Source organism: Morus notabilis, unplaced genomic scaffold, assembly GCF_000414095.1.
Source record: "Morus notabilis unplaced genomic scaffold, ASM41409v2 Scaffold458, whole genome shotgun sequence".
Classification (NCBI taxonomy): domain Eukaryota; kingdom Viridiplantae; phylum Streptophyta; class Magnoliopsida; order Rosales; family Moraceae; genus Morus; species Morus notabilis.
Genome location: NW_010358644.1, coordinates 97899 through 125774, shown reverse-complemented (window position 1 = coordinate 125774; position 27876 = coordinate 97899). Strand labels below are relative to the sequence as shown.

Here is a 27876-nt window from a genome sequence, read left to right as displayed (position 1 = left end):
GGCCCCCCCCTGCGGGAAAAGCCACTCGATGGTCTCGCCGTCATACTTATGTCCAAGCTCCCGGGTAAGTTGGAAAACCCTAGCGGCGCACGTGGCCGGCATGCGGATCCGCCGCCCCCGCCCGTCCACCTTCGTGTGCCTGTCCTTCGTCGACGTCCTCTTCGGCGCCGCCTTCTTCGACTGCTCGACCTGAGCAAGAGTCCGGATCGGGTTCGGGTCGGGCGCGGAGGATGAACATGGCTCAATTGTGTTGCTGTTATGGTCTTCTTGGTGTTCCTTCTTCTCTAGCAATTGGAGTGGGAAATTAGGCCTACGGATGATGCCATTTTCACCACCTGCTTCCATGATCATAGGGGCTCTTTTTTATTTTTAAAGAGAGAAAGAGAAATCTTCTTTCTTTTTTTTTCTTTTTTTTTTTGGGTTGCTCCTAGGACATGATCTGTAGCTGACCCTCAACACTATCACATAGGGGTGGCCAAGTGGGTCTATTTCTCTTTTGTGGGAGCATGGCAATGGGAATTCTTCCTTTGATTTGGGAGAGCTGGCAAACTGATCAAGTTGTTTTCTCTTGTTAGTGAGAGAGAAAGAAAGGGAAAGAGGAGAGAGAGAGGATAAGGAGATTTTTTTTAGAGAGAGGATAAGGAGAAGAGGGCAAGCTTTAAGCAACAAAAATAATGAGTGGGAATTATATGTGTGGGCTATGATAATATTTTAATTTTTAAAAGCATTGCAAATTTTCTTAAACTTTTTTTTTTTTTATCAAGCAAATTATTAAATTCAATTAAAAGAAGAAAAAAAAAGAGAAAAAGAAAGAAAGAAAGGGGAGTCCTTTTATTGTGGTTGGACAGTCCCTTGATTCAGACTCCACGTGCGGTGCTCTTTATCATTCAATCCGTAAAGACAGGGGTGCCAGTGTGGGACCCAATCTCCCAAGTCAAAAAAAAAATAAAAATAAAACTAATTAGGAGAGAGAGAGAGAGAGAGAGAGAGAGATCAGAGATCGGAGTGATTGGCAAAAGAAAAAGATGATCAAGTGGCTCCCATCTCTCCTTCACGTAATCATTGCACTTTTTCCTTTGCATCTTTCCCCCTTTTCTCCTTTGCCTTTGGAGTTTATTTCTTGCATTTCCCTTCTATTTCTATATCAGTATTTATCTGCGCTGCTCCAACCAAATACCGAAACAGCGCCTAAAATCTCTCTTCTCATTAAAAAAAGAAAAGAAAGAAAGAAACTAATATTAACAATTTGATGAATATATACTTGTTATTTGGCACTTTGATCTCCAATAATTTAGCCAGTAATTTGTGTTTGAGCTAGGTTTTAGAATATTCTCCTTTCCTTATCTTTTGTTTAGTGCGGTTGGATTTAGAATATCTTCTTAAATTGTTTTTATGAGTTGTTGGAAGTTCATTGCTCTCTAATGATTACCTAATTTCTTTCTAAGCATATTAAGAAACCCTCTCTCTCTCTCTCTCTCTCTCTTTCTCTGAGAAGTGAGAATTGATAAGCTTTTTTTCTCGTAACATCGCAGTGGAGCGGGCATATATATATATAAAGAACTCTTGATATCCACACATTACGAAACAAATAACTATTTTATATATATATATATAAGCAGAAAACTTTGATCTATAAATATTACGATTTCTTAAAAAAAAAAAAAAGAAAGAAAGAAAAGACATAGCAGGATTATATATATGTATAGACTATTTGTGCCACTATAATAAATATATACTGATTTCTAATAGTTTGTGTCTGTAAGACCATTGGCCTTGTTTCTTTGACAGAAGTCACATAATGAATGAATCTCTTGCCAGCAACCACTGTGTAAAACGGCATGGGATAGGATAAGGAGACTTTGAGTTCGGAAATATGCTGGCCGTTCAATAATATTCCATATTTTGTGTGTGTATAATATATATATATATATATAATAATTGTCATCAATAGTCATGTTTTATGAATCCTTAATTAATCTAATCTTATTCCACACATGGTACAATATCCGGTATGCATACTATACTAGGACTTGAAGTACATACCAAGAAGAAATTATGCACGCTCATAATATCTAACAACTACCTAACTTTTTTTAGGTTCTCTGTCTTAGCTAGATATGTCAGTTACATGAGAAAGATATGTGGTCCTCAAGGATTTCTATATCAAAAGTTTAAATTCTGAATCAATAAGTTCTCCCCCAGTCCCCTTTTTATTCTATATAGTATAACCACATACATGCAACCCTTTTATTTGAATCATTGGCGCCATTCAAGTGGCATGTAAATTTTAGAGTCCGTTCGTTTCGCGAATTTGAGTTAGAGACTTTTGAGTTGAAAAGCATTGTAGTAAAAAATTTGAATTGTGATTCAAATTTTGAAATGAACGGAGTCTTAATATATACATCATCTACATAGAATGAAAATTAAAGACGAAAAACAAATTAAAAAAAGAGTGAAAATTGTGAAAATATGAGGAAATAAATTGGTAATGGGAAGAGAATAATGAGAGAGCATAGCACGTGTAACCCATGTGCGGAACAGCCGCGAATGTAACTTAAACGGGGACAAAAAGAACAGATCAAGAGAGAGGTAGAAAACTGAAACTCATATGTACATATATATTGAAATTTTGAGATAGAAATGGAAATTGGTACAATTATATTTCAACAACCAACATACCTAACTAATGATGAATGGTGCGGTTTCGAGAACAGTAGGCCAAAATAAGTTAAATGCCATCCATTATAAGAAAACCATATATGATCACATGTAAATTATGGCACTAATTATAGCAGTTGAACTCGATAATGACAATTTTCCAAGAGATTGTCTTCAACTTTGGACAACAAGTTTGATCAGTACTAAACTAATTGATTTGGGTGACACTTAGTCATGTCAAATATCCCTATTATAATGAGGATATATTGACCATTAAGTTGTGTGTGCTAATTTATATGTTTTTTTTTTCTCTCTTCCCCATTATGATTTCTAAGTACTAAAAACCAATTATATCAATGTTGGCCTCTCATGCATTGTCACCATACCCAACGACACAATCACGTTTCCACTAGCTAAGAACCTTTGTAACGGAGAGCCTGAGACTGACACTATACATGATAACTATGTCGTCTAATCTATACATGGAAACAACCTACAAAAAGCTGCACTATAATCATGAGATAGGTAGCAAAGTATAAGGCATTGTAAGAGTGAGACTAACATTAATTAGTTGTGAAAGTACAAGTGTAACTAAGTTTTTTTTTTTCTCCTTTTTGTAGATCCAAGTAATTGGGACATATGGTGTCTGTGTGTGTGTATAGTACAAGCTAAGGGTGTGTGTGTGTGTATATATATATATATATATATGTATGTATGTATATATAGAAATACTTTTTAACTTTTCTATGACCAGCAATTTTCCATAAATTAATAACTTGTCCACCAAAAGTGTGGACCATTTACTCAGGCTCTTTTAATCATGTGTATTATATGTACAATACTAGTATATTATGTGCCCAAAATTTTGAAATCCCTATTATGAAAATAGAAATAGAAAGAATGTATGAAAATAGAAATTAGGCCAGAATAAAATTTCTTAGCCCAAGTTTCACATGGCCTCTGGAACATTATTAATATGGTTGTATGTGTGTATATATATGTCTTACATCAGAAACGTTGACAGTCATGAAATGTTTGATGAGATAAATAGCTAGGGCTAGAGAGGATTACAATTGGTAAAATGCTTTTAGCCAAAGGACTCACGTGCCTTGCTATATACCCATATATATATATATATATATTATATTTATGTATGTATCTATGTATATGTTGGTGATGACTGATGAGGATGGCTTACCATCCCATACTGAACTTCTAGCTCAATCATTCAAACAAATTTGTCGGAATGTTGGTGGTTAGCCAACTATATAACTAAATCATTTTCGTCCTATATAATTTTAGGTCAATCTCCAATCTCGTCATCTAAAAAGTTCACAGTTCCAATTACTGTTGATCTCTAATCATGTTTGAGCTGCAATATGTGACTAATCAGTGGCAGAGTTTCTAAGGGCTGCGGGATCAGTCGCTCCCACTGACTTTAAACAAATATTAGCTTTAGAAAAAATGTTGACTCGTTCGATTTTTCTAACTGAGATTCGGTTTTTCTATGTACACACTAATTGAAATTCACATACACACATGTCATTATTTTAACCGTAAGATAAAAATTCAATGGTTGTAATAAATTAAATAGTTGACAAAAAAAATTTATAACAATTATAAAAATAAACTCTTATCACGTTAGTGATTAAATTTTTATATTTAATAGATAATTACGATAGGAACATGACTATTAAAAACACGGCTATATTATTTGTTGAAAAATATTGTACTATGTAATCAATTAGTAGACCATAATATGAATATATATATATATGATATTTCATTACAAGAGATATCCATTCAGATTACCATAAAACTAGTTATCAATATATATATGCGTGTATTATTATATGTCCATATGGAAGCTAAATATATGCCCAATATATATGCGTGTGGGAATTGAATTTTACTTGTGCAATAAGAAAAAATAATTGAGAATTGAAACTTTTCTTAGTCATTGACAGGGAAGAGAGAGAGAGAAAAAAAAAATAAATTATAATGAGAAGAAAGAAAGAATAATGATAGGTTGGCATGCACAACCCTAAAATGAAAAGGAATGACAGGTTGGTCAGCAAGGGATATATATGACTCTCTATGAGCATTTGAACGTCGTCGTCATCATGATCATGCACGATAGATATTTAGCTGTTAAGCATGCCAATGAGAAGAGCCCAAGTCTCGTTTTTGGTTTTATTTATTATTTTTCCGTACCCTGCACAAAAAGTAATGCATTTATTTATTATTTTTTTCAGAAACACTGTGACATAGCAAATTTGGGAGCTTTTTTTTTACACGATTAAGAAAAAAATTACCAGCAATTTTTAAGATCTCATTCATTTTACCGATTTAAATTTTTAATTCAAGTTATTATAGTTAAAAATTTTTAAAAAATATCACATCTAACTTTTTTTATTACAGTTAAAATCTCTCAAAAAATATCACATCTTAACTCAAATTAAAAATTTAAATTCACAAAACGAATGAAGTCTAAATTTTAACTTTAAATTTATATAAAAAATTATCTATTCTACATATTTTTTTTAAATTTAATGTGATTGTAATTATAATTTAATAGGTAAAATTATCAATATAACTGGTATACAGCAAATTTAATGCATTTATATATGCATATATATACACACACACACATGGGTGTGTCATTCCAAGCTTTTGATTGTGGTGAGTGGTCATGAGTGACCTTACCTTGTAGCGTAGCGGGAAACTGTGAACTGTCGTCCTTTTTTTATTTCTCTCCCTTCGTACTGCCTAACTTTGCCTTCATATTATTGAGGTCATTATCAAGATAGAGAGGACTGCCCCTATATATAGTCCTCAGAGCTTTAAATATATCAGCTTTTTTATAATTATTTTACTCTTTACTTACAATTAACTCAAAGAGCAAAAGAAAATTTAAAAAAAAAAGAAAAGAAAAGAAAGAACCTTGTTAGTACTTGGTATTATTCTTCATCCTGATCACGTTGATGAAGAAGATTTTCAAAAACTGAATGGATCAGTTTTTCATAACTACTTTACCACGTTGATGGTTTGGACAAAGTGTTACAATCACTGATTCTAAATTATGGTCGTTTTCAATTCTCATAACGTAAAAATTCTAGCACACAGTTTCTCGTAAGTTTGCCCTTTCTATGATTTTTTTTTTTGGGTCAATATTATAGTTTATTCTAATTTGCATATATGTAATGCATGAAAGAGTAGAAATTGACCATCCGCGAACTCATAAATTCAATTTCCAAAACCCCCCTGTGTATTAAATTTCAAATTTTCTGCTCATATAATAACGAAATCGGCTGAAATTAAAAAGAGAAAAGAAATGGGACAAAAAGTCTGCAGAAGAAAAGTAGTTATATGTCTGACAATATGGCTTTTTGCAGTATATATAATTTATGCAGCCAAGTTCATCTTGCATATATAACGCATTTCCGGAATTTGAGATTTTTGGGAGAGAAATTAAAATCAATATATATGATATAGTAAAAAATAAGAATTAGTAGTAGTGGTTGATACCACTTTTCTTTTTCAAGGCAGCATACAATAGACATCATTCAACATTTATGTGAAATTTGAATCACGACTGCATTGTCAGCAAATATGGTCGTGTATTTTACGGTATATACATGTAATAATAAATAGACATAAATATTTTATACTTTATTTTACGCACCCAAAACTTTGTCGGTAGGTATAGTTAGTCAGGTAATTTCAAATATATCTTTATTCCTTTAATATGTGCCAGTAAACGTTCTGATATTATCAGCCACACAAAAAAACAAAAAATAAAAAATAAAAAATAAATAAAGATTCCGTTCATTTCACCGATTTGGGTTTAGAATTTGAGTTTTAATACAGTAAAAAGCTCTTAAAAATAGTCACGTCTAATTTTTTTATAACAATAAAAAATTCTCACATAAAATCACATCTCAACTCGAATTAAAAATTCGAATCAGCGAACTAAACAAGCTCAAATTCACAGTGTTAGTAATCGATAGCAAAAAAAAAAAATGTTAGTCATCGCCTTTGACGCTGACCTTGCCGTATTGACCATGGCGTTTTCCCAACTGGACTTGTTCTCCAAGAAATGGCGCTCTTTTTATGCTTGTATGGTGTAATGTGTAAACTGTAAATAACCAATCAAAAGTTTTTATCTTATAATTATTAGAAAAAAAAAGTTTTTTTTTTTTTTTTATATCACTCTTAGATATTTTTATCAATAGTACGGTACCATCTCTGTCGGCCGAAGTTCCTTTCCAAACAAGCATGACTGGAACTGAAAGGGACATATATAAATTTGGATATATTTATAATAAGTAGTACTATATATTTTTACCCTTTTGTAACTTCTTCTCTAGTTTCCATGATGTAAACGAGATTAGATGCAAAGCTTGACATTTGTAAGTTGTAAAACGTCTGGTTCATGAATTAAAATTATGTAATTAGAATCATTTTTAATTTATGTGTATTTTTTATGAGAAAAAATACTATAACGAACCATAAATTATGATTCAAATCATGATTTGAATCCTCCAACTAAACATCTCTTAACTCTAGCCTTAAACTAATTGGAACTCAAAATACTTTTACATGTAATTGGGAAATGGGATTTATAAGCTAAAAATATTTCCTTTGTTAAGCTTTTGTACTTGTTTTTCTTGTTTGGTTTGTTGAACTGTAGAAGCTATAAATTTGATTATAAGATACCAACTTAAGGTCAGCATCAACTTGTATATATACTAGGCAAGGCTAATATATATATATATATATATATATATATATATATGTCACGAACAAATATTGATATTAATCATAATTAGTGTCAGTTTGAGCTCAGCAGCTAATAATCGACTAGAAATTGGGAAGATCATCACCACAAACACATTTATATAATAAGTGTTAGAGAGATTATAGTATGTCTCACAAATCAAAATTACATATTTTTTAGCATTTAAAAGGCGTTTGATAGCAGAACAAGCTATGCATCGCCATGTGAGGCGATGCAGTCATAGGCATTGCAGCGCCTGTTTGGGGCGATATAGTGCCTGTTTGGGGTGCTCCAGCGCCTTCTGTGCAGGACTTCGGGCCTGTTAGTTCTGGTGAACACGCTGTTGTGGGTATTTTGTAGAAATTGTGCATGTGTTTGATTTGTGACCTGAAACATTTTGAACAATTCCATCCATTGGTGATGTGACGATTCTACTGGGAGGCTGTCACCATAGCTTAACTTTTTAACTTGTACTTACTAGGGTTTCTTAAAATTTGCGGAACATTTTTTTTTTAAATATAAGAAGGAATAATTTCATAACTCGTAACTATAATTGCAAAAGAACGAATCACTAAATTTATTAAAGCTTTTCTTAATTTCAATTAAGGTAAAACTCTCTAGAAATATCCTTCAAACGGAGCAACGTTTGAACTCTTATTTCAAATGCTCTTTTAAAGCCTTTCTAAAACTAGTCAATTCAATCATGCCATTTAATTTGACTTTAAAACGGATTTCGTGAGAAATCTTAAATTCAAGTACATCTTAAAGTCCTTTTAAAATCAATCATTTAAATCGTCATGTTTAAAATTCGTTTATTTGTTGCATGCACTGTTGCAACGTTCTAAAACTTAAATACTCAAAACTAGGGTTGTTAGCTACAACCTCAGTTTCCTTAACTTACATATGTACATATACTTTTTAAACATACATGCTTGAAACCTTTGACTCATATAAACATATACATGATTTTACTTAAACTTACTGCGGAAGATTTGAATGTTAGCGGTATCCATTCCCATCTCCACCATTCGTCCGCTGCTCGCCATTACCCTTCAAGAATTGCTGATAGGTTTCTTACTTACAGCATGAACATATCTGATTGAGCTTTTGCTCAGTAAGTAGGAACTATCTCTCGCAAAATAACTTTAAGTACACATGAATAAATATGCATGAGCTGATTATGCTTAATTATGATGTCTTATCATAGTCTTATTATCTTATATTATCTTTTCTTTCTTTCTTGTGGGCCCGAGTGCTCGCATACCACTTGCGCGTAATCATCGGGACGTGAGGGTTTGCAAGGTCCCCCACGACACCGTGATTACAACTTGAATGCCTCCCTTGAGTCGGAGGACATTATTTTTTTTTCTTTTCTCTCTTGAGTCGGAGCTTGAGTTACCTCCCTTTAGTCGGAGGCTGGTACGGCACTCAACTTAGATTATTCTTATAAGTTCTTCTTGACTTATTAAGGTGTATGCAATATGACATAGCATAGCATACTATAACATGAAATGTACTCAAACACATATAATTCATGTGCTCTACTTAAGTGTATACAGCATGACATAGCATCGCATATAATACTTAAAGCATAAATATGCATATATAACATGTGTAACTTTTTCTTTAAAATCTATTCATACTGTAGGCGAGATTCCTACTTACCTAATTTACAGAGCTGGAATCCACTTTTCGCCAAACAGCCTATTCTCTTACTTGCTTACTTCTGAAAATGAACACCCATTAAGAGTGTGAGATTATCTGTCGTTTGCTATTCTGTTTTAGCAGCTTATGAAGGAAATCTAGCCCTTTACTTAAGGCATGTATTCATTTCCTTTACTAAAGGATAATTTACTATAAGGATCAATTTATTAAATCCTCAAAATCTTATTTTCCTTAATTGCCCTTAACATTCTTATGTCTAGATTGAAAATTATTTACCCAACCTAGTAACTTATTCTCCATAATTTTCCTCATTGGACTTATTATGATATTAAGGCCCAATTCGGTCTAGAAACTTATCCACGGCATTCTAACTCTTAGGCCGCTGAAATTTAAACTCAACTGGAGTCTCTTAAATCAATACGGACATTGGACCCATATTAAATCCTCAAAATTTTAAGGACCTAACGTATTGGGCTCGTAAGTACCTGTCGGGATAATTCACTCGATAAACTACTATGTTATTTAAAGAAAGTATTTTTTCTTGAAAACTTTCTTTACGAATACTTTCGTTAAAATAAGGTTTAATACCATTGCATTTTACTGAAATCACATCTCAGGTTCTTTGATAACTTTTTGTTAAAACAAACACTGTGTTAGTTTTGTTTCGTTAACACTGTGCAGTTTCTGAAATCTGCATTTTACTGTATCTTAGATTCAGATTTTAAAAATTTATTCTTTGCGACAATTCTTCGTCTCATCGAGATCTAAAATTGTCATTTCTGGATCAAGTTGAAATTCAGCCTCTAAAGGCCTCGTTTGGCTGAAAACAGTGGCTGTTGTTTTTTTTTTCTTTTGCTGTAGCAATCTTTTTAAAAATGTTATAGGATTGCTGTAGCAATCTTTTAATATTACTGTAGCAATCTTTTAAAAAGGCTTTAGGATTGCTGCAGCAATCTCTTTTAAAATGCTATAGGATTACTGCAGCAATCTTTTTTTTCTTTTCCGAAATTGTGTTGGGCAGCCAGTCCATTTTTACAAACTGGCTTCAAACTCACTTTTAGAGTTAAAATTGGGTTTTGTCATAGTCACAGAAAACGTTCAAAACATCGAGATCTATGAGTTTAAGCTTAGAAATACTGGAAAATCTCACTCTAGGGTCCTCATTTTTACATTCAAAATAACCGGAAAAATTTTTCCTTCAACCCAAAATAAGCAACTTAAACCAAGTATAAACATACCACATATTGCTAATCAAACTAACCTCAAACTCACAAAACTAACATAAAACTCACACACCCTTATTACAACACATCTTCCTCAAGAACCACAAATTTACATCCATAAATCCAAGCTTAAAGTTGGCTAGAAATTAATGGAGAAGAGTTTGAGAACTTACCCTTGAAGAACTCTCTCTCTCTCTTGAAAACCTTTGAACTCCTCTAAGATTTGTTAATGGCTTGGAACTAGAAAGTATAAGGAAATTTAAGAGGAATATTTCTACATTTCAATCTTTACTAAAACATGAAAAAAAGAGGGGATTTAGAGTTTTTTTACCCTTGGAGGAATGCTTGACTAGTCTCGTCCTAGAATTCCTTGATCTCCTTCTTCTTCTTCTATGGTTTGCTAGTGGTTCAAGATTGCGAGAGTGGGAGAAAATATTTGAGAGAGAATGGAGGGTGTGGCCGGATTTTGAGTGTGGGAAAAAGCTAGGAGAAAAAAAATGAGGCTTATCCTATGATGATTCCTTTCATGGGCAACTTGGAAATTATTTTTTTAACACCACATCAACTCCCTCAATCAACCAAAATTTGGTTCAATTCCCCCTTTCTTGGCCGGTTATGGAAGGAGAAAAGGAGAAGCAAATTTGTCATTAATTCTCCTTCAACCACTACCATCACATCACCTTAACATGAAACCTTCTAGCATACTCAACTAGCCAAATTTTGGCTCTATTTCAACTATACATGGCCGGCCAAGTCGAGAATGGGAGAGAGAAAAATAAATCCTACCCCTTGTAGTTTTGTCCATTCTCTTAAGTTTCTCTTGCAACTGCTAAAAATTATACTGACTGTAGGTAAGTAACTTAGCCGACAGGAAATTCTAGTTTCCGACGGTCCCTTTTCTACTGCTTATTTACAGTTTAATATTAATTCCTGACTACTTCAACATTACATTAAATTCTTACTCGCGTAATATCTTGAACTGTTTTAGGTCTTGAAATTAATTCTAGACTGAACAAATTCTAAATTTAACTTTTATGCATTAAATCCCGGGAATGACGTTGTTTCTGACGGTGTCAACTCCCGAGCTCACATTGTACCCCTCCACTATGGGTATTTATCTTGTGACTTTAACCTAGCTGTCTGGCAATTAAGGATTTTCTCTTCTTTAAAAATGTCAGTGTGTTTTTTATATGCTGCTAACATCGTGCTGTGCTTGGAGATTCTTGAAATTAAGATTCTCAAACTATACTTGTACTGAAAATTATTCCGCCTTAAAGTACGGTGAGAATTTATTGATCGAATTTACTTGATCGAAAACATGAACTGAACATGAAATCTACTACAGAATTTAGGAATACAGATATTAATTTCATAAATCCTTCAATCACTGTTACGTATTTTCACAAATGTAAGTGCACGTTATCGTATCAAGTAGTAAAGTTCGTAGAAACGAGTATCATCCCACGAGGACTGAATAATATTAATTACCGAAATTGTATCAATACTAACTTTATTTGAACGAAACAAGCATGTGAGAATTTTTATATAAACAAAACTAAACAATCTAATTAACAATTTAAGTAATTATCAAAATTCAATATTAACAAGCTCTAGGGTTTCCGATTTCACCAAACCATTCCACCTTGAATTATCTATCTAATCAATCTTAAATTATTCCCCTTAATTGACAGTCGAAAATCCCTAAATTAATCGATGCTCCCTTCCGAGTTACATCAAAAATCCTCTTGATTGCTAACCCACTATATCCCTATGTGATTTTCAAACAATTAAAGAGTCATTAAGTTTTATGGATTTTCATGTAGCAACCACACCAACCATGCAAGTATATCCCTATCTTACATGCAATCAATGGAATTCAACACAATGATCGAAAAACATAAATCTCCTTCCGGTTTCATTATGAATTAACTAATCATCCAATTAGTGGCCAATTAATTAGAAGCATTAAGAACAGTGATGAAAACTCAACTAGGACGAATAATTCTTCGATTGATATGATAACATAATTCAAAACATCATGATCCGGCTACATCGTAGCCCTAGAATAGGAAACTTAGAACATAATGAAAAGATAAAACATCTTAACAATATTCTTAAACATGAGAAGAGAAGAAGAAACTATTTTGACGAATTGAAGCAGAATTCCGTTCCCGGGTGATTCTTCTTCTCCTCTGCAGTAGAAAAGTTCTCCTTTCTCTTTTTTAAGTCTCAGCATCGGGGTCGTAATGGCACTTTTGGTAATTATTTAGAGATTAAAACATGAAAATCCCGAACTGGTGCCGTGGTTCTGCTTCAATGGCGCTGCGGCGTCATAACACAAGCCTTTAGAAATTTGAAGTGGCGCCATGGCTCTGTCCCTGGGCGCCATGGCGCTGCTCGGTAAATTTACGAATTACGATTTTCTTCTCCGTAGCGCCATGGCTCGACTTTATGGCTCCTAGGCGCTTTGCTCTCGGGTTTGTAGTATTGTAGAACTTGTTTTTGGCGCCATGGCTCCACTTTATGGCACCTAGGCGCTTTGCTCTCGGGTTTGTTGTACTGAAAAACTTATTTTTCCTCTATCTTCGAAGCCTAGGTGCCCCTTTACAAAGCCTTAGCGCCCATTCTTCAATTTTGCTCCAAAAATTCCTAAAAATCACCAATGGACTCCAACTGAAAAAAACCTACAAAATAAATTGAAAACACATAAATAACTCCTAAAAACTCACAAAATAATGAGTTGGGAAAACGCAAATGTAAACACATATTCAACTCATCAGTCACATAGTATTTTCTAGGAAAATCCTTAGCTTAAATACGTAAATTGTATTATTTAAGGTCTGGGATTTTCTCAGTCATTACAGGTGATATGTTTTCACATATATCTGAACACCTATTAGCAATAGATATAACTATTATAATAGATGTATTAATCGATGAAGAGATACTTTTACAATGAAAATGTACCTTTATGTGAATGGTTGTGATGGTTAAAGATGATGTGTTCATTTATGAAATGGTACCCCTGTCTTTATTAATTCTCTAGAAAATATGTAGACTTAATTCATGTTTTAGAACTCAATATTATTGCTAGATATTGTGTTGAAGGGTTCGTTATATCTTGGGAGTAATTTGTAATGGAAACTCATTAGCAAACTTTAAGAAGTGGGTGCAAATAAAACCTTAAAAGAAAGTATTCATATACACCTCAAATCCTCTTATTTTCTGCATTCTTTTCATCCTCTACACTCAAATTCTCCAATAATAAGGATATCCATATAATAATGCTTGAGTTTTTTCTTTTTTTTAAAAAAAAAAAAGAAAAGAATCCTTAATAAGGATAACCATATAATAAGCCTAGTAGTAGTATACAAAATGTTGTAGAAAGAAGTGTAAAGCATTTCTCTAACTATAATGCGCACGTCCCATTAGCCGTGATACGCAACAATGCTTATCAATTAAGGCATGATTTGAATTGACTAATCCAACTGACTATACAAGCATGCATTATATTATCATGCGGCAATGGCTTCACAAATTTGCAATTCATGTCCTTCAAAAAAAAAAAAAAAAAAAACTTGAAATTCATGCCATTTATGTCGATTCTTTTTATGGTAAGTTTGTGTACTTAAGTATCCTTTTTTTTAGATTGTTATGTGTATTCGGCAACATAAGCACACAATCTTACATGATTTAACACTAAGTCATTATTTGAATTGGCTAACAATAATTAGCGTCCATTGTATCACATTAAGCAGAACCTTATATGCATTACTTATATATATATATATATATATATATGTATGTATGTATGTATGTATATATGATCGAACACGATAAAATTATCTTACAATTAAGTTCATAGAGTTCAGTGTACTCTATTGTCTAGTAGTGAACTATATATATGGAAATCTTTACCGTGTGAGCCCCCAGAAAAGCTCTACCAATAGGGCACCTAAAATATAGGTGGACTTATAATTTTAACTGTTAGATTAGGGATATAATCACGGTTATAATGGGCTCTACCGCACGTAATTAGTATTTTTTACATGCTGTCCTATTAGATGAAGAAGCCGATGAGTGTTAAATCGGCGTTCGTGCCTTTGTGGAGGCGTACATCATCGAGGCCGACCGGCGGGTGAGCGGCACTAAAAAAAATTCCAAGCCTTTCGCCGGTGAACTTTTCCTCCCCCGACAAGTCTTTCACTGTTACCAATGGATTTTTGCGACTTCAAATTTTAACAAATTCCTAACTGGTAATTGGTATCTGGAATGGTTTCCAAGTTCAAAACTTTTGCATTTAATGGAAAAAAAAGAAAAAAGAAAAAAAGAGCAAGAAGCCAAAAACCCAAATTGGGATTGCATCACGATAAACACCATGACAAGCTTTCCGAAAGATCCCATCACCATTGGTTTTGAGAAATTTACTTGTTGTCGTTTGGTTTATCTTCCTTGTTGTACGTGCTTGATAAATTTATTTACTTGTTGCTGTAAAAGTTGGGTTCCATTATCTTTGTTTACTTTATTCTCTTTTGATGATCTGATGATTTACATTAACATGCTCCACCAGTAGAGCAAAAACGGCAGTCGCACAATAAAGACTCCCGCTACATATATATATATATATATATATATATATATATATATATACACACACACACACACACATATGTACCATTTTTTGAAGTTTTGATTAAGAGCATATTTATTTCACGGCCACATATTTAAATTACGCTTCAAATCTTTTTCTTAGGTTATTTTTAGATAATTTCATTTATTTTCCAGCCACATATTTGAAACACGTTTCATTTTTGTTTTTTTTTGCTATAATAATTTTAATTAAATATTTAAAATTTTGTTGATACCTACAAATTAAACAGATCATAACTATACTAGTGCAGTGCAAGATCATAATTGTACCAGTGCAATGCTACAATGAGTCAAATTAAGGCCTTATTTATTTTATTATTTAAATTTTATTACAATAAAAAAAAATAAAATTAATTATATTTAATTTTTTTATTATAATATAAAATTTTTACATAAAATTATATTTTAACTCAAATTAAACTGATAATAAAGACCTAAAGCAAAAGCAAGTGGAGCCCACTAGTCCAGCTAGGTAAATAGAATGTCCTTCTCTAGTCCCTCTGGCGGAGTTGGTGGGTGGGCTGACAACGCCCACCTCATAATCAGATAGTTCGAATCTGCATGCCAACGTCACTTTCCAGCTCCCACGTCACCCGCCCTAATGCTTATGCCTGTCCCCTATCAGTAGCTGCCACGTCATATTTATAGTCCCTCACCGTCACTGCATCACCCCCCATAGAGTGTAGACTATCCCATCCATAATTAGGGCTGACCTCATCGTACCCTTTTCATGTGTTAAATTTTGTACCCAAAAAAGATGTAAATGTAATGTACCTTTGCCTCTTCTTTTTGTGCACAAATTACCCGCGAATTTTACTGTTCACTAGTTTCTGTCATAAAAAAAAAAAAAGCTCATGGTAGTTGGGTCTTAACGTCCATGACCTTTTTTTTTTTTTTTTTTTTTTCTAAATGCTTGCCCTTTGTAATCTAAGATATTCTAGTAGTGCCATTTGGTTTATATATTTAAATCAAAATTTAAATATTTTTATTATAATAATTTTCTCATAAAAATTGAAATTGATGTTCAAATTTTATGTTTAAATCTATAAACTCAGACTCTTTGTGTTTCATCCTTTTATTTAGGAGAAATTTATATTCATACATGAAAAGCAATACATTAGCTTTATCCTTTTGCTTTGGGACTTAACTTCAGAATAACAAAATAAATAAAGAAAGAAAAAAAGAGTAATATCAGCGGCGGAAAAAGCTTTTGGCTTGCTTGTTATTTTAAATCTAGTTACGTTTCAAGTTTGCCATTGCTATCTTTAATCTTTATTTTTTTCAGATGGCATTCTAAGTTGTTTCTGTTTGTTTAAGATAAGCTTGTTTATGAAATCTTCGAATTCTGTGTCTCTTTCACAATTATCATATTTAGATTTGGCAAATGATTTGATGTGAATTGTCTACTCCAATAATTCAAAGAGTATTATTGTACATACCTATTTGTGTGAAAATATATAATGCCAAGGCTTCCATGATGAATAGTAATGGGCCCCACTGAATGCTCAATTTCAAACAAGTTGGCTGCCACGTGATTGACTCTGGCATTATTTATCTTCAGTCTCTCGCCATGAGAAACAAGTAACATAAATACATATTGGTACCGATTTCTATTATTTTCATTATTTTTTATTATTATTATCATTATTATTGTTGTTGTTATCATCGTGATATCTTCGTTCAATTTACTGATTTGAGTTAAGATGTGATTTTATATGAGAGTTTTTAACTATAGCATAAAAAATTAGATATGATTTTTTTTAAAAGTTTTTAACTGTAGTAAAACTAGAATTGAAAACTCGAATTAATAAAACAAATGAGGATGCGAGGTTCAGTTTGCCGATTAAAATTTTTAATCCGAACTGATATGTAACTTTATGTTAAAACTTTTACCTGTAGTAAAAAAAATTAAATGCGACTTTTTGTTAAAACTCAAATCGATAAAATAAATGATAAATACAGCCACATATGCCGTACATATATATAGTGCTACATTGTTATGTATTATTCGGGTCAAGGAGCGGCAAATATCGGTCACGAACATTGTGTGCTCAAATAAGAAAATCTCAATTAATTTTCTATTTTCATACTACATTGTGAAGCAGAATTACGAAATATGTCTCTTGCAATAAACAAATAACTACTTGGTGCATAATCTTTTTTTTTTTTTTTGGTGAATAATAATTATGTTTGGATGAAACTTACAGGTCGGAGGGAATTGTGTTGCGGAAGAAAAGACGAAAATATTGAAAATGAAATAAAGAGAAAATTTAAGAAAAATGACATCTAGAAGATTATGGGCTTTTGAAGTCGTCGGCTTAGTTGTACAGCTTGTGGTTAGCTAGACAGCAAGGGAAAAATTGGGTTATGATTGATTGAGATGTGGATTTTCAAAGGAAAATTGTCCAAAAGTAATAAAGCGGACAATTCTTATCTACATGATTGATGATATTGATACTCACTTCGGTTCCGATTTGCCATAATAATTTATTCTATTTCATAAGCACTTTTGAGGTGTCCTTTTACGGATAATGTTGTTTTATTATAGACTAACCTATATATTTTTACTGCCCATATATAGGATGTGTACAAAAATTATTTTAAAAAATTAATAACTTCGGTGAATCGATTCATTTGCCAAAATGATCGATAACTAATATTTATCAAAAAAAATAATAATAATAATGATTTGCTAACATCAATAAATGTTTTACCAAAATAAATCCATAGTGATTTGTTAAAGTCAATTTTCAAAAGGAAAACATTTTAAAAAATATTGAATCAAACTAAAGACATAAACTTTATTTCAAAAAGGTCACCCGTCGCAATATTTACTATTTACATTTAGTATGTTCCTAAGAGGCCCACATCTTATATCAGTTTGTTTGGTCTAATTATAAAACGCACATAAATATACACATCATGAATGAATATAGATCAGATGTTATAATTTTGTAAATCTACAAACTTATATTTATTTATCTTGACTTCTAATTATTTATCTCCAAATTACCTCCAAATTATTTATCTGAATAGTGTGACTTCTAATTTATGATTTCATGAAACTTTTTTTCTTCATCGAGAATCATTTTTTAATATATCTAATTATACATGAACCCAAGAAATCAGAAGTATTTATATGTTGAAAAAATAGATAATTTATTTTTGAGAGTGCATGAGTCTGGACATTTACCATTTGCTTTTGATAAATATCATTTTATTAGTGTAATTATTTGACTAAAGAGATTATGAATCAAAAATAAAAAATAAAAATTCTGATTTATACACTTATAAGAAGAGATATTTATCGAGATTACCCGGTTCAGTTTGAAAATTGAGTGCGTAATGTTTATTATTATTGTGGGCCTCATTATAATAGGACCCAGTTTTAAGTCCAAAACGAATGAATGATCGAATTTGATAGTCTTATGTGAACGACGGGCTATGCATAATCTAAATGGTTGTATTCAATCGAAATCATGGCTTTTATTTATAGATTGATAGATATTGAACATCTTTTTCCCACTTTAATATTGCTAATACCAGTAGTACTGATGTGCAACCAAAACAGCAGAACTTTATATCAAAAAAAAGACAAAAACAACAGGACGATTTGTTTAACTTCTCACTTTTTGGAAAATGACCTTACGTTATATACTTTTGTCCAGGCCACCAAACTTTAAAAATAATAGATGTACATATAGTCATACACACGATATAAGCATATATAAAGCGAGGAAATTTTGTAAAGGACGGTAACAACTACAATAATTATTAATATACTATAATTGTTCCCTACGGATTTTTATACCTTAGAAATGTTGCATAATTATTGTCAAGGTCTTTATACATGTCTTTCTCGATATATATATATATACGAATATCGGAATAAGATGTCATTCAGCTATCTACTATTATAATTGACTCAAATAAAAGACTTATAAAAATGAGAGAAAGATAACAATAAAAAAAAATGGAATTTACTTGTGAGTTGTGATTACAGCTTTAGAAGAATTTCACAAAGTATTCGAAAACATGGAAGAGAATGTCACAGAAAAAAAAAAAAGTAATTGGGATAGTCCCCAATTAATTATATAAGCTATAAGCGCAACATTTTGTGTCCTCCACGTTCAAAGAAACACTCAAGATCAGAAATATTTGCCTTGTGAGCTAAAAGTTTTAGACATCGTTTATTTCACCGATTTGAGTTTTCAATTTCAGTTTTGCTATAATAAAAGCTCCCATAAAAAGTCACATCCAACTTAAGTCACATCTATTTTTTTTTTACTACAGTTAAAAACTCTCACATAAAATCATATCTCAGCTCAAATTAAAAACTTAAGGCCTCGTTCATTTCACCAATTCGAGTTTAGAATTTGAGTTTTGTTACAGTAAAAAGCTCTCTGAAACAGTCACATCTAACTTTTTTACTACAGTAAAAAGCTCTCAACATAAAGTTATATCTCAATTCAAATTAAAAACTCAAATCAGCGAACTAAACAAACCCTAAGCACAGACCCCAAGCCCTTGCAAGCCGGGTAGCCCAAAGTTCCCGTCGTGGCTTCTCTTTCTCTAATCGAGACCTCTTCGCAAAAAAACAACCCAAGCGAACGCAATGAGCGCAAACAAACGTTCCTCAAAGACCACAATATCAAAATTGAGCTTAATGATTCCAAGGGGTCTGGAGCAAGGCCCCTAGAACTTCTTAAATCTGTCCAACACTACATAAATCAACAAAAATTTTAGGTTTTGGAATTCATATTACCAATGGATTTAGTAATATACTAATGGATCAACTGGACATACTAATGGTATTGGATTTAGTAATACTTTTCTTTTATCATGGATCGTTGGATTTAATCCAATTTGCTTGTGACTTGGGAGTAAGCAACAGCGTTATTCTTACCTTACAAAGAAAAAAGGTCGAATAATCAAGTAGCACCCATATCCTTTAACAGATTATATTATTATTATTATTGTGGACAACTTGTTATTTATCACTTCTTGATTCCACTATCAATTCATATCTGATATGCCAAAACTTTCAACCATATATATTTTATGAAGCTTTACGTACATCAGTACTGATTTAACTTTTGGAGCTCAAAAAAAAAAAAAAAAAAAAAAAAAAGCCCCGCTAAAGAGCAGTTTATCAAGCTGTGAATACCAGACCTGGCGTGAAAATGGCTATTATTTGAAGCAAGAATATACATAGATACTTAGCATGGATAACTAACCGGCGAAGCTACCTAGTATGAAGTAATACTGCATACAACTAAAATGACATATGGTGTTCCTAAATAATTAGATAGTTAATCAAGATGAACAATAAATCGAGGTTAATTACTCCGTTCATTAAATATTACTCGATATGATTACAAAAATACTGTTCAATCACCCAACCACAAAAATCACTCAAGATGATAAAAAAATATTATTTATATCACCCCAATTAAAAATAAACGATTGTCGTTCAATTAATAATAATAATAAAAGATCTCAATGATATTCAATTATTTAGAATGACATAAATATAAACTCGCACAAAATAATGAGAGTTCTTGGCACAAATGGTCCCCAACCTATTGAGTAAGTGACAGTTTGGTCCCTAATCTTTTTTTTTTTTATAAAAAAATCGACCCCCAATCTTTTAGAACACGTGCAATCTAATCATTTCCGTCAAGATCCGTCCAAAAGCTAACGGCCCAATGCACGTGACCACCCACGTGGCCTAATTCATCCTCTCTCTCTCTCTCTCTCTCTCTCTCTCTCTCTCTCTCTAACCCATTTCCATTATCCAACCTTCTCTCTCTCCCAACCTTTTCCAAAACTAAAAAAACTCGCCAATCTCATATTCAAGTCCACACAAACCGCAACACCAACACCAATCTCTCTCTCTCTCTCCTCCACCAAACAACCGATTTCCCAAGACCAAGCCCTCCTCTCTCTCCTCCGCCAGAGAAAGACTGAGGAAGCTTGTGTCATGTTCCAATCTCGTATTCAAGTCCACACAAACCGCAACACAAACACCAATCTCTCTCTCTCCTCCACCAAACAACCGATTTCCCAGGACAAAGCCCTCCTCTCTCTCCTCCGCCAGAGAAAGACCGAGGAAGCCTGGGTCACGTGGGTGGTCACGTGTATTAGGCCGTTAGCTTTTGGACGGATCTTGATGGAAATGATCAGATTGCACCTGTTTTAAAAGGTTGGGGGTCGATTTACCAAAAAAAAGTTAGAGACTAAACTATTACTTACTAAATAAGTTGAGGACCATTTGTGTCAATAACCTAAACAATGACGGACCATGTATTGTTACGGCTAAAGTGACACGTTCTCTAGTCTCTAGACAGTGAAATGAGACTAGGAGGGGGAAAAACTAACAAGGCCGAACATTGATGTTCCAAGCTGGTTCAGAAAATAAGAAGGGCCGAACTTTTTGTTTCGGTAGAAACAAGGCCCGAACTTAATCTCATGGGAATGGATCCAAATATTGGTCCTGTACAATCAATTTCCCTTTGACTTTCATTAGGCTTTACATTGGGCTTTCTCCAATTGGATGCATATTTGAGAGGTTTTTCTTTGTAATAAAAAAAAAAAAGAAGAAGAGTGAAATGGTAGCATTTAGCATATTTCTTAAAACTAATGTAGGAAATAGTATAATTATTTTAGCTAATTAATAAATAGCAGATTCTTGAAAATATGAATTTAATTTTTCCCTTATTTTTCTCTCAATTTTGAAATTCTAAAAAAAATAAATGAAAAAATAACTCTCTCTCTATCCGTGATTTCCATAAACAACTCGCGCTCTCTCTCTTGCCTTCCTCCTTGTACTTTCTTAGATCTTGCTCGCCTTCTCTCCCTTTTCACGCCTGCGAACGTGAGTCTCATGCGGAGGAGATCATGAGCAGCCACCAAGAGACCACCTATACACACACAAACACAAGACCTTAAAGATCCGACGTCATTCAAATCTTGTTGAGCACCACCTGCTGCCCTGAATCTCTTCACTCATATCTTTTTTTTTTTCAACAACTCAAAATGTTGATTAAGATTCAAATCTTAGTTCAAGATTCAAATTGGTGTTTAGGAGAGAAAAATTGATGGACAATTCAAACCATTAACAATGATTCAAACCCTTGATTTTTAGAATTCATCACCCCCTTAAATTGTAACAATCTGAATTTTTGTCAACAGTTCAATAATTTCATATTCTTTTTTTTCTCTCTTCAATTTTAATCTTAAAAGTGTCATAATTTTTTCGTTTTAATTCCGATTGAGACGGTTTTTTTAATGTGTTCATAATGAAGAGAGGAATAAATCCCCACCCATATTGCATATTTTTAATGTCATTTACAATGAGGTTTTATAAGATTTGTTATAAAACTCTAATGACAGCTTTCAACACTTTATCCAAACACAATTTGAATTTTATTCTCAATTCAAATTACAATTTATTTGTATATCCAAACACTGGTTCGAATCATAATTAAAATCACCACAATTTAAATTTTATAATTTTAACAAAAAAAAACTCAAATCTTTACAGTTTGAGTTGTTGAACCAAACAAACCCGTAGTCTCCTAGCTAGCCATGGACCTTAATCCATCGTGGCCTCAAAGTATAAAATATTAACTAAATAGAGATCCATATGGATCGAACTAATTACTACTATAGGTTAAGGCCCAACTAAAAATATATTATTATTTAATAGGGAGAAAGAGGGAAATAGATCAAGACTTGAGATGAATTAAAATTAATAGGCCAATAGTTTACATAAGTTAATAAATAGGCCAAATTACTGTTTTTGTCCATAACTTGTCTGGTTATGAACCATAACTTGACAAGTTATTCATGATTTTTTTTCATGACTTGCATGGCTATGAACTATAACTTGACAAGTTTGTCCATAACTTCTCTGGTTATGAACCATAACCTGACAAGTTATGGCATATTAATTTCTATACCTAAAAGTTAGCCTATATACTTTTTTAAGCTTTTCATATTGACATATTTTCTATTATTTTTGTTTATTTAATATGGAAATAAAATAAGTAATAATACGAGAAGAAATGTTAAGGGAGAGATCGCTGAAATTCGAGATGAAATGATGATAAAAGAAGAAAAATTGAGAAATAAAGAAGTAAAGTTTAAATTTAATAGAAATTCAAATCACGGATGGATGATTATTTTTCAGTAACGAGCAAATGAAAATTTTGAAGCATTGTTAGCACAGTGAAATGTATAAAGTAACAAGCAATCAACATCTTCCTTTGTTTTTTTTTTTTCCCCTTACCAAAGTCTTCTCAAATTTCTCTTTCACTCGTTTGTTTTCCTTTTTCTCTTTTTGGGTGGTAACTCTCAAATTTATTTATTTTTAATTATTTTGATGTAATTTAAAGGGACCTCTCTTATTATTTTTAGGATTTTTAAGACAATTATTTTTCAAATTTATTAGTAATTTAGTAAATTACCTTGTAATATTTTTTTTTATTTTGACAATCATCTCTCCAAACTTGTAAAATTATCGTAACTTGTCCTATTTTATTAAATTTATTTAAATTTTTTATTAGATTTAAGAGATTAAAAATTGAGAAATTAAAATTACTTTTAAATTGTAATGTTAAAATTTTTCATCAAACGTGTTTTTTTTTATTTATTTAATAAAATTATAGTTAAAATGAGACATATTATAAAAATTTTATAAATTGAGAGACAACTTATCAAATTAAAAATTTAGACAAGAAGTTGTTAAAATTATATAAGTTTTAAAGGATAAATGTGTAAAATGTCCTTATTTTTAATGTTCATTCACAGACGCGCCGAAAATGTTTAACGTAGAAACGCATTAACAAACAAACCGTCACAGAAACGTTTCTACGTGACAACAAAAAAAAAAAAAGAAGGAAAAAACTCATAAATCAGGTGAAGCCCTACCTTCTCCATCTCCTCACGAATGGTATCACAAACCAACCAAACAAAACCAAAACCTAAACCTTTCTCTTTACTTTTTTCTTTTTTGCTAACTAATTAAATCCAATCTTTTGTATAATCCATAAATTAATTTCTCGTTAATTTCATCATTTCAATCTCTCCGAAGAAAAGGCTTTTCGTTTCCGATTAAATTTCACTTCGAAACCGAAACTCGTCGATCTTTCCGATGATGTCGAATTTATAGGCTCAGATTCGGATTCTGTTTTTTGTTTTTTTGTTTTTGTTTTTTGGATCGGAGCTGGGTGTTTGGATTCTGGGAAATTTTTGGGAAACCGTGAAGAAGCGATGAGTAACCAGAAGAAGAGGAATTTCCAGATTGAAGCTTTTAAGCACAGGGTTGTGGTGGATCCGAAGTACGCTGAGAAGACGTGGAAGATTCTGGAACACGCAATCCACGAGATTTACAATCATAATGCTAGTGGCCTCAGCTTTGAAGAGCTTTACAGGTTCGTCTCTCTTTCCTTCGGATATTCCTTTTCGAATTCCTTGCGCTTCTGAAATTCGGGCAAAGTTGTTTGATTTGGTGTTTTTGATCTCTACGCTAGTTTTTGGATTATTTTGCTTTGGCTTTCTGGTTTGAGCTTATATAGTTTTGTTCGGAGATTGGTGGAAATGTTTGTCCCAATTTCTGCCCTTACAGGAATTCCTAGTTATTCAGCTAAGTTACACATACATACGCAATATATATGTATATGTGTGTATAAAACTTATATACATATACGTGAGTACTTTGCTTGGAATTGAACATGCTTCTGCTTTTGTTTCTTCAAAACAATTTAGTTGTGTTTCACAAGGTTTGTTGCCTTTGGTTGTACTGCTTGTGTATTTCTCATTGCTATGGCTTGCCACTTGATATGTCACATACCTTTTTTTTTTTTTTGAAGTGTTTGTATTAAGTTTTGAATGAGAAATAGTGGAACATGGAGAAACAAAAGCCATTTTAGTTGAGGAGATTGAGGAAGATGTTGCCTGTAGTATAAAGACAGGATGAGGATGTAAGTTGTGATTAAATTTTTAAGGGTACGTGTTTCGGTGACAGTGTGGTCGCATAAAATTGGTTTAAAAAGAAAAAGAACTAGTCTTATGAGGCCCTTCACTGTTGTGACACTAATCATGTTAACATTTGAATAAATATGTTTAGAAAAAACCGCTTTTACATATCAATCATAAATCATAATGCAATCTAATTTGAGTCATTTATATTGTTGTTTGTCACAACTCACATGCTCTAATGAATCCCTGGAATTACAAGCACAAGCCTATGCTGTATTGTTGTGGGATTTATGGTTCCGTTATGACTTTGTAACACTGTAGTCTCTTCATGGATTTAGAAATGCCTACAATATGGTGCTTCACAAATTTGGTGAGAAGCTGTACTCGGGTCTGGTTACCACCATGACTTCTCATCTCAGAGATATATCAAAATTAATTGAAGCTGCTCAGGGAGGTTTGTTTCTCGAAGAACTGAACAAGAAATGGAACGACCACAATAAGGCTTTGCAAATGATCCGAGACATACTGATGTACATGGACAGGACTTACATTCCAAGTACCCAGAAAACTCCTGTTCACGAACTGGGGCTCAACCTATGGAGGGATAATATTGTGCACTCCCCTAAGATTCAGACTAGACTTCTTACTACACTTCTTGATCTAATGCAGAGAGAACGAAGTGGTGAAGTTATTAACAGGGGGTTGATGAGGAATATAATTAAGATGCTGATGGATTTGGGTCCTTCTGTTTACCAAGAAGACTTTGAGAAGCATTTTCTTGAGGTTTCAGCAGAGTTCTACAGGGGTGAGTCACAGAAGTTTATTGAGTGCTGTGACTGTGGTGATTACTTGAAGAAGGCAGAGAGGCGTTTGAATGAGGAAGTTGAAAGGGTTACACATTACTTGGATACAAAGAGCGAAGTCAAGATAACTAGTGTGGTGGAGAAAGAGATGATAGCAAACCACATGCTGAGGTTAGTGCATATGGATAATTCAGGTCTGGTTAACATGTTTCTTGATGATAAATATGAGGACCTTAAAAGAATGTATAACTTGTTCCGACGAGTTCCAAACGGTCTTTCGACGATCCGTGAGGTGATGACTTCTCACCTCAGGGAAACTGGTAAACAGCTAGTTACTGATCCAGAAAAGTTGAAGGATCCCGTGGAATTTGTTCAACGCCTCTTGGATGAGAAAGATAAGTATGATGGAATTATTAGCTCATCGTTCATCAATGACAAGACATTTCAGAATGCTTTGAATTCCTCGTTTGAGTACTTTATTAACTTGAATCAACGTTCACCTGAATTCATTTCTTTGTTTGTTGATGAGAAGCTCCGCAAAGGTTTGAAGGGGGTTAGTGAGGAGGATGTAGAAATTATTCTTGACAAGGTGATGATGCTGTTCCGGTACTTGCAGGAAAAAGATGTATTTGAAAAATACTATAAACAGCATTTGGCGAAGAGGCTTTTGTCTGGAAAAACAGTCTCTGACGATGCAGAGAGAAGTTTGATAGTTAAGCTCAAGACAGAGTGTGGATACCAATTTACTTCCAAATTAGAGGGCATGTTTACAGACATGAAAACTTCTCAGGATACAATGCAAGGGTTCTATGCAAGCCATCCTGAACTAGGGAGTGGACCCACATTAACTGTTCAGGTTTTGACAACAGGATCTTGGCCAACTCAACCTAGCGTCCCTTGTAATCTTCCTGCGGAAATGTCAGCACTTTGTGAAAAGTTCCGATCATACTACCTTGGGACCCATACTGGGCGGAGACTATCCTGGCAAACTAACATGGGTACAGCAGATATCAGGGCCTCCTTTGGGAAGGGCCAGAAGCATGAGCTAAATGTGTCCACTTATCAAATGTGTGTCTTAATGCTGTTTAATAACGCTGATCGGCTTTGTTATAAGGAGATTGAGCAGGCAACAGAAATTCCTGCTCCAGATCTAAAGAGGTGCCTGCAATCATTGGCTTGCGTGAAGGGAAAGAATGTTCTTAGGAAGGAGCCTATGAGCAAAGACATAGCTGAGGATGATGCTTTCTTCGTTAACGACAAGTTCGCAAGCAAGTTTTATAAGGTGAAGATAGGAACCGTAGTCGCACAAAAGGAATCAGAGCCCGAAAAACAGGAGACCCGACAGAGAGTGGAGGAGGACAGGAAGCCTCAGATTGAAGCTGCTATAGTGAGGATCATGAAATCAAGGAAGACTCTGGACCACAACAATATAATAGCTGAGGTCACAAAACAGTTGCAATCACGATTCCTGGCGAACCCAACCGAGATTAAGAAACGCATCGAGTCCCTCATTGAGCGTGATTTTTTGGAAAGGGACACCACAGACAGAAAATTGTATCGTTATCTTGCCTAGAAGAAATGTTTGCTTGTCTTTGAATTCGACAAGTTGTATTGTAACTTGCTTTAGGTAATGGAATGTTTCTCTGGTTTCTGGAAGTCCGATCTATTTTAATGAAGATCCATTTGTTTCACTGCTCTTTCTCGATTGGCTGTTCAACCATGTGTGATATGAATTGAAGGTGTCAAATTTTGTTTCCTTTTTCTCTATATTTGTTTCTCAAGTTAGACAGGATTTTAATGACCAAGCGATTTCAATATTGAAACGATGGTTAAAGTGTCGTGCATGAAAAGCTTAATAGAGATGATGCAAGGCTTGATAAGCAATATGATTACTTCAAATGGAACTCACTTTTTTTTTTATTGGATAAATAGTTAATCATTATCTTTAAATGGATCCCACTTTTTTTTTTTTTGGTGTTGGGATAAGTACTATTGGAACTATTTGAGATGCATTATCTGTCTGGTTCAAGGCTTTAGAGGATAAAATTGGATGGGATGTCCCAAATTTGATAATAAAAAAAAAAAAAAAAAAAAAAACTTCGGCAGGGAAAGG

At 33.1% G+C, this 27876-nt stretch overlaps 2 protein-coding genes across 2 annotated transcripts in view; one reads left to right on the top strand and one right to left on the bottom strand.

Annotated features, from left to right (window-relative positions):
• The window catches only part of LOC21389957 (transcription factor TCP14), a 1663-nt gene extending 1049 nt beyond the window's left edge, over positions 1–614 (bottom strand). Inside the window, exon 1 of the mRNA XM_024162232.1 lies at positions 17–614. Coding sequence (XP_024018000.1) covers positions 17–351 — 335 coding nt within the window. The 5' untranslated portion in view covers positions 352–614. The remainder of the gene's footprint in view (positions 1–16) is intronic.
• A 23295-nt stretch (positions 615–23909) lies between these two features.
• On the top strand, positions 23910–27530 carry LOC21389956 (cullin-3A). Its single transcript, XM_010092909.2, has 2 exons — positions 23910–24413; positions 25299–27530. The coding sequence occupies exons 1-2, from the start codon at positions 24253–24255 to the stop codon at positions 27334–27336; spliced, it is 2199 nt and encodes a 732-aa protein (XP_010091211.1). The 5' UTR covers positions 23910–24252; the 3' UTR covers positions 27337–27530.
• Positions 27531–27876: the final 346 nt, after the last annotated feature.

Coding starts and splice junctions, on each gene's coding strand:
- LOC21389956 (XM_010092909.2), top strand. CDS start 24,253: ATGAGTAACCAGAAGAAGAGGAATTTCCAGATTGAAGCTTTTAAGCAC. Junction 24,414..25,298: donor AGCTTTGAAGAGCTTTACAG/GTTCGTCTCTCT, acceptor TCATGGATTTAG/AAATGCCTACAATATGGTGC.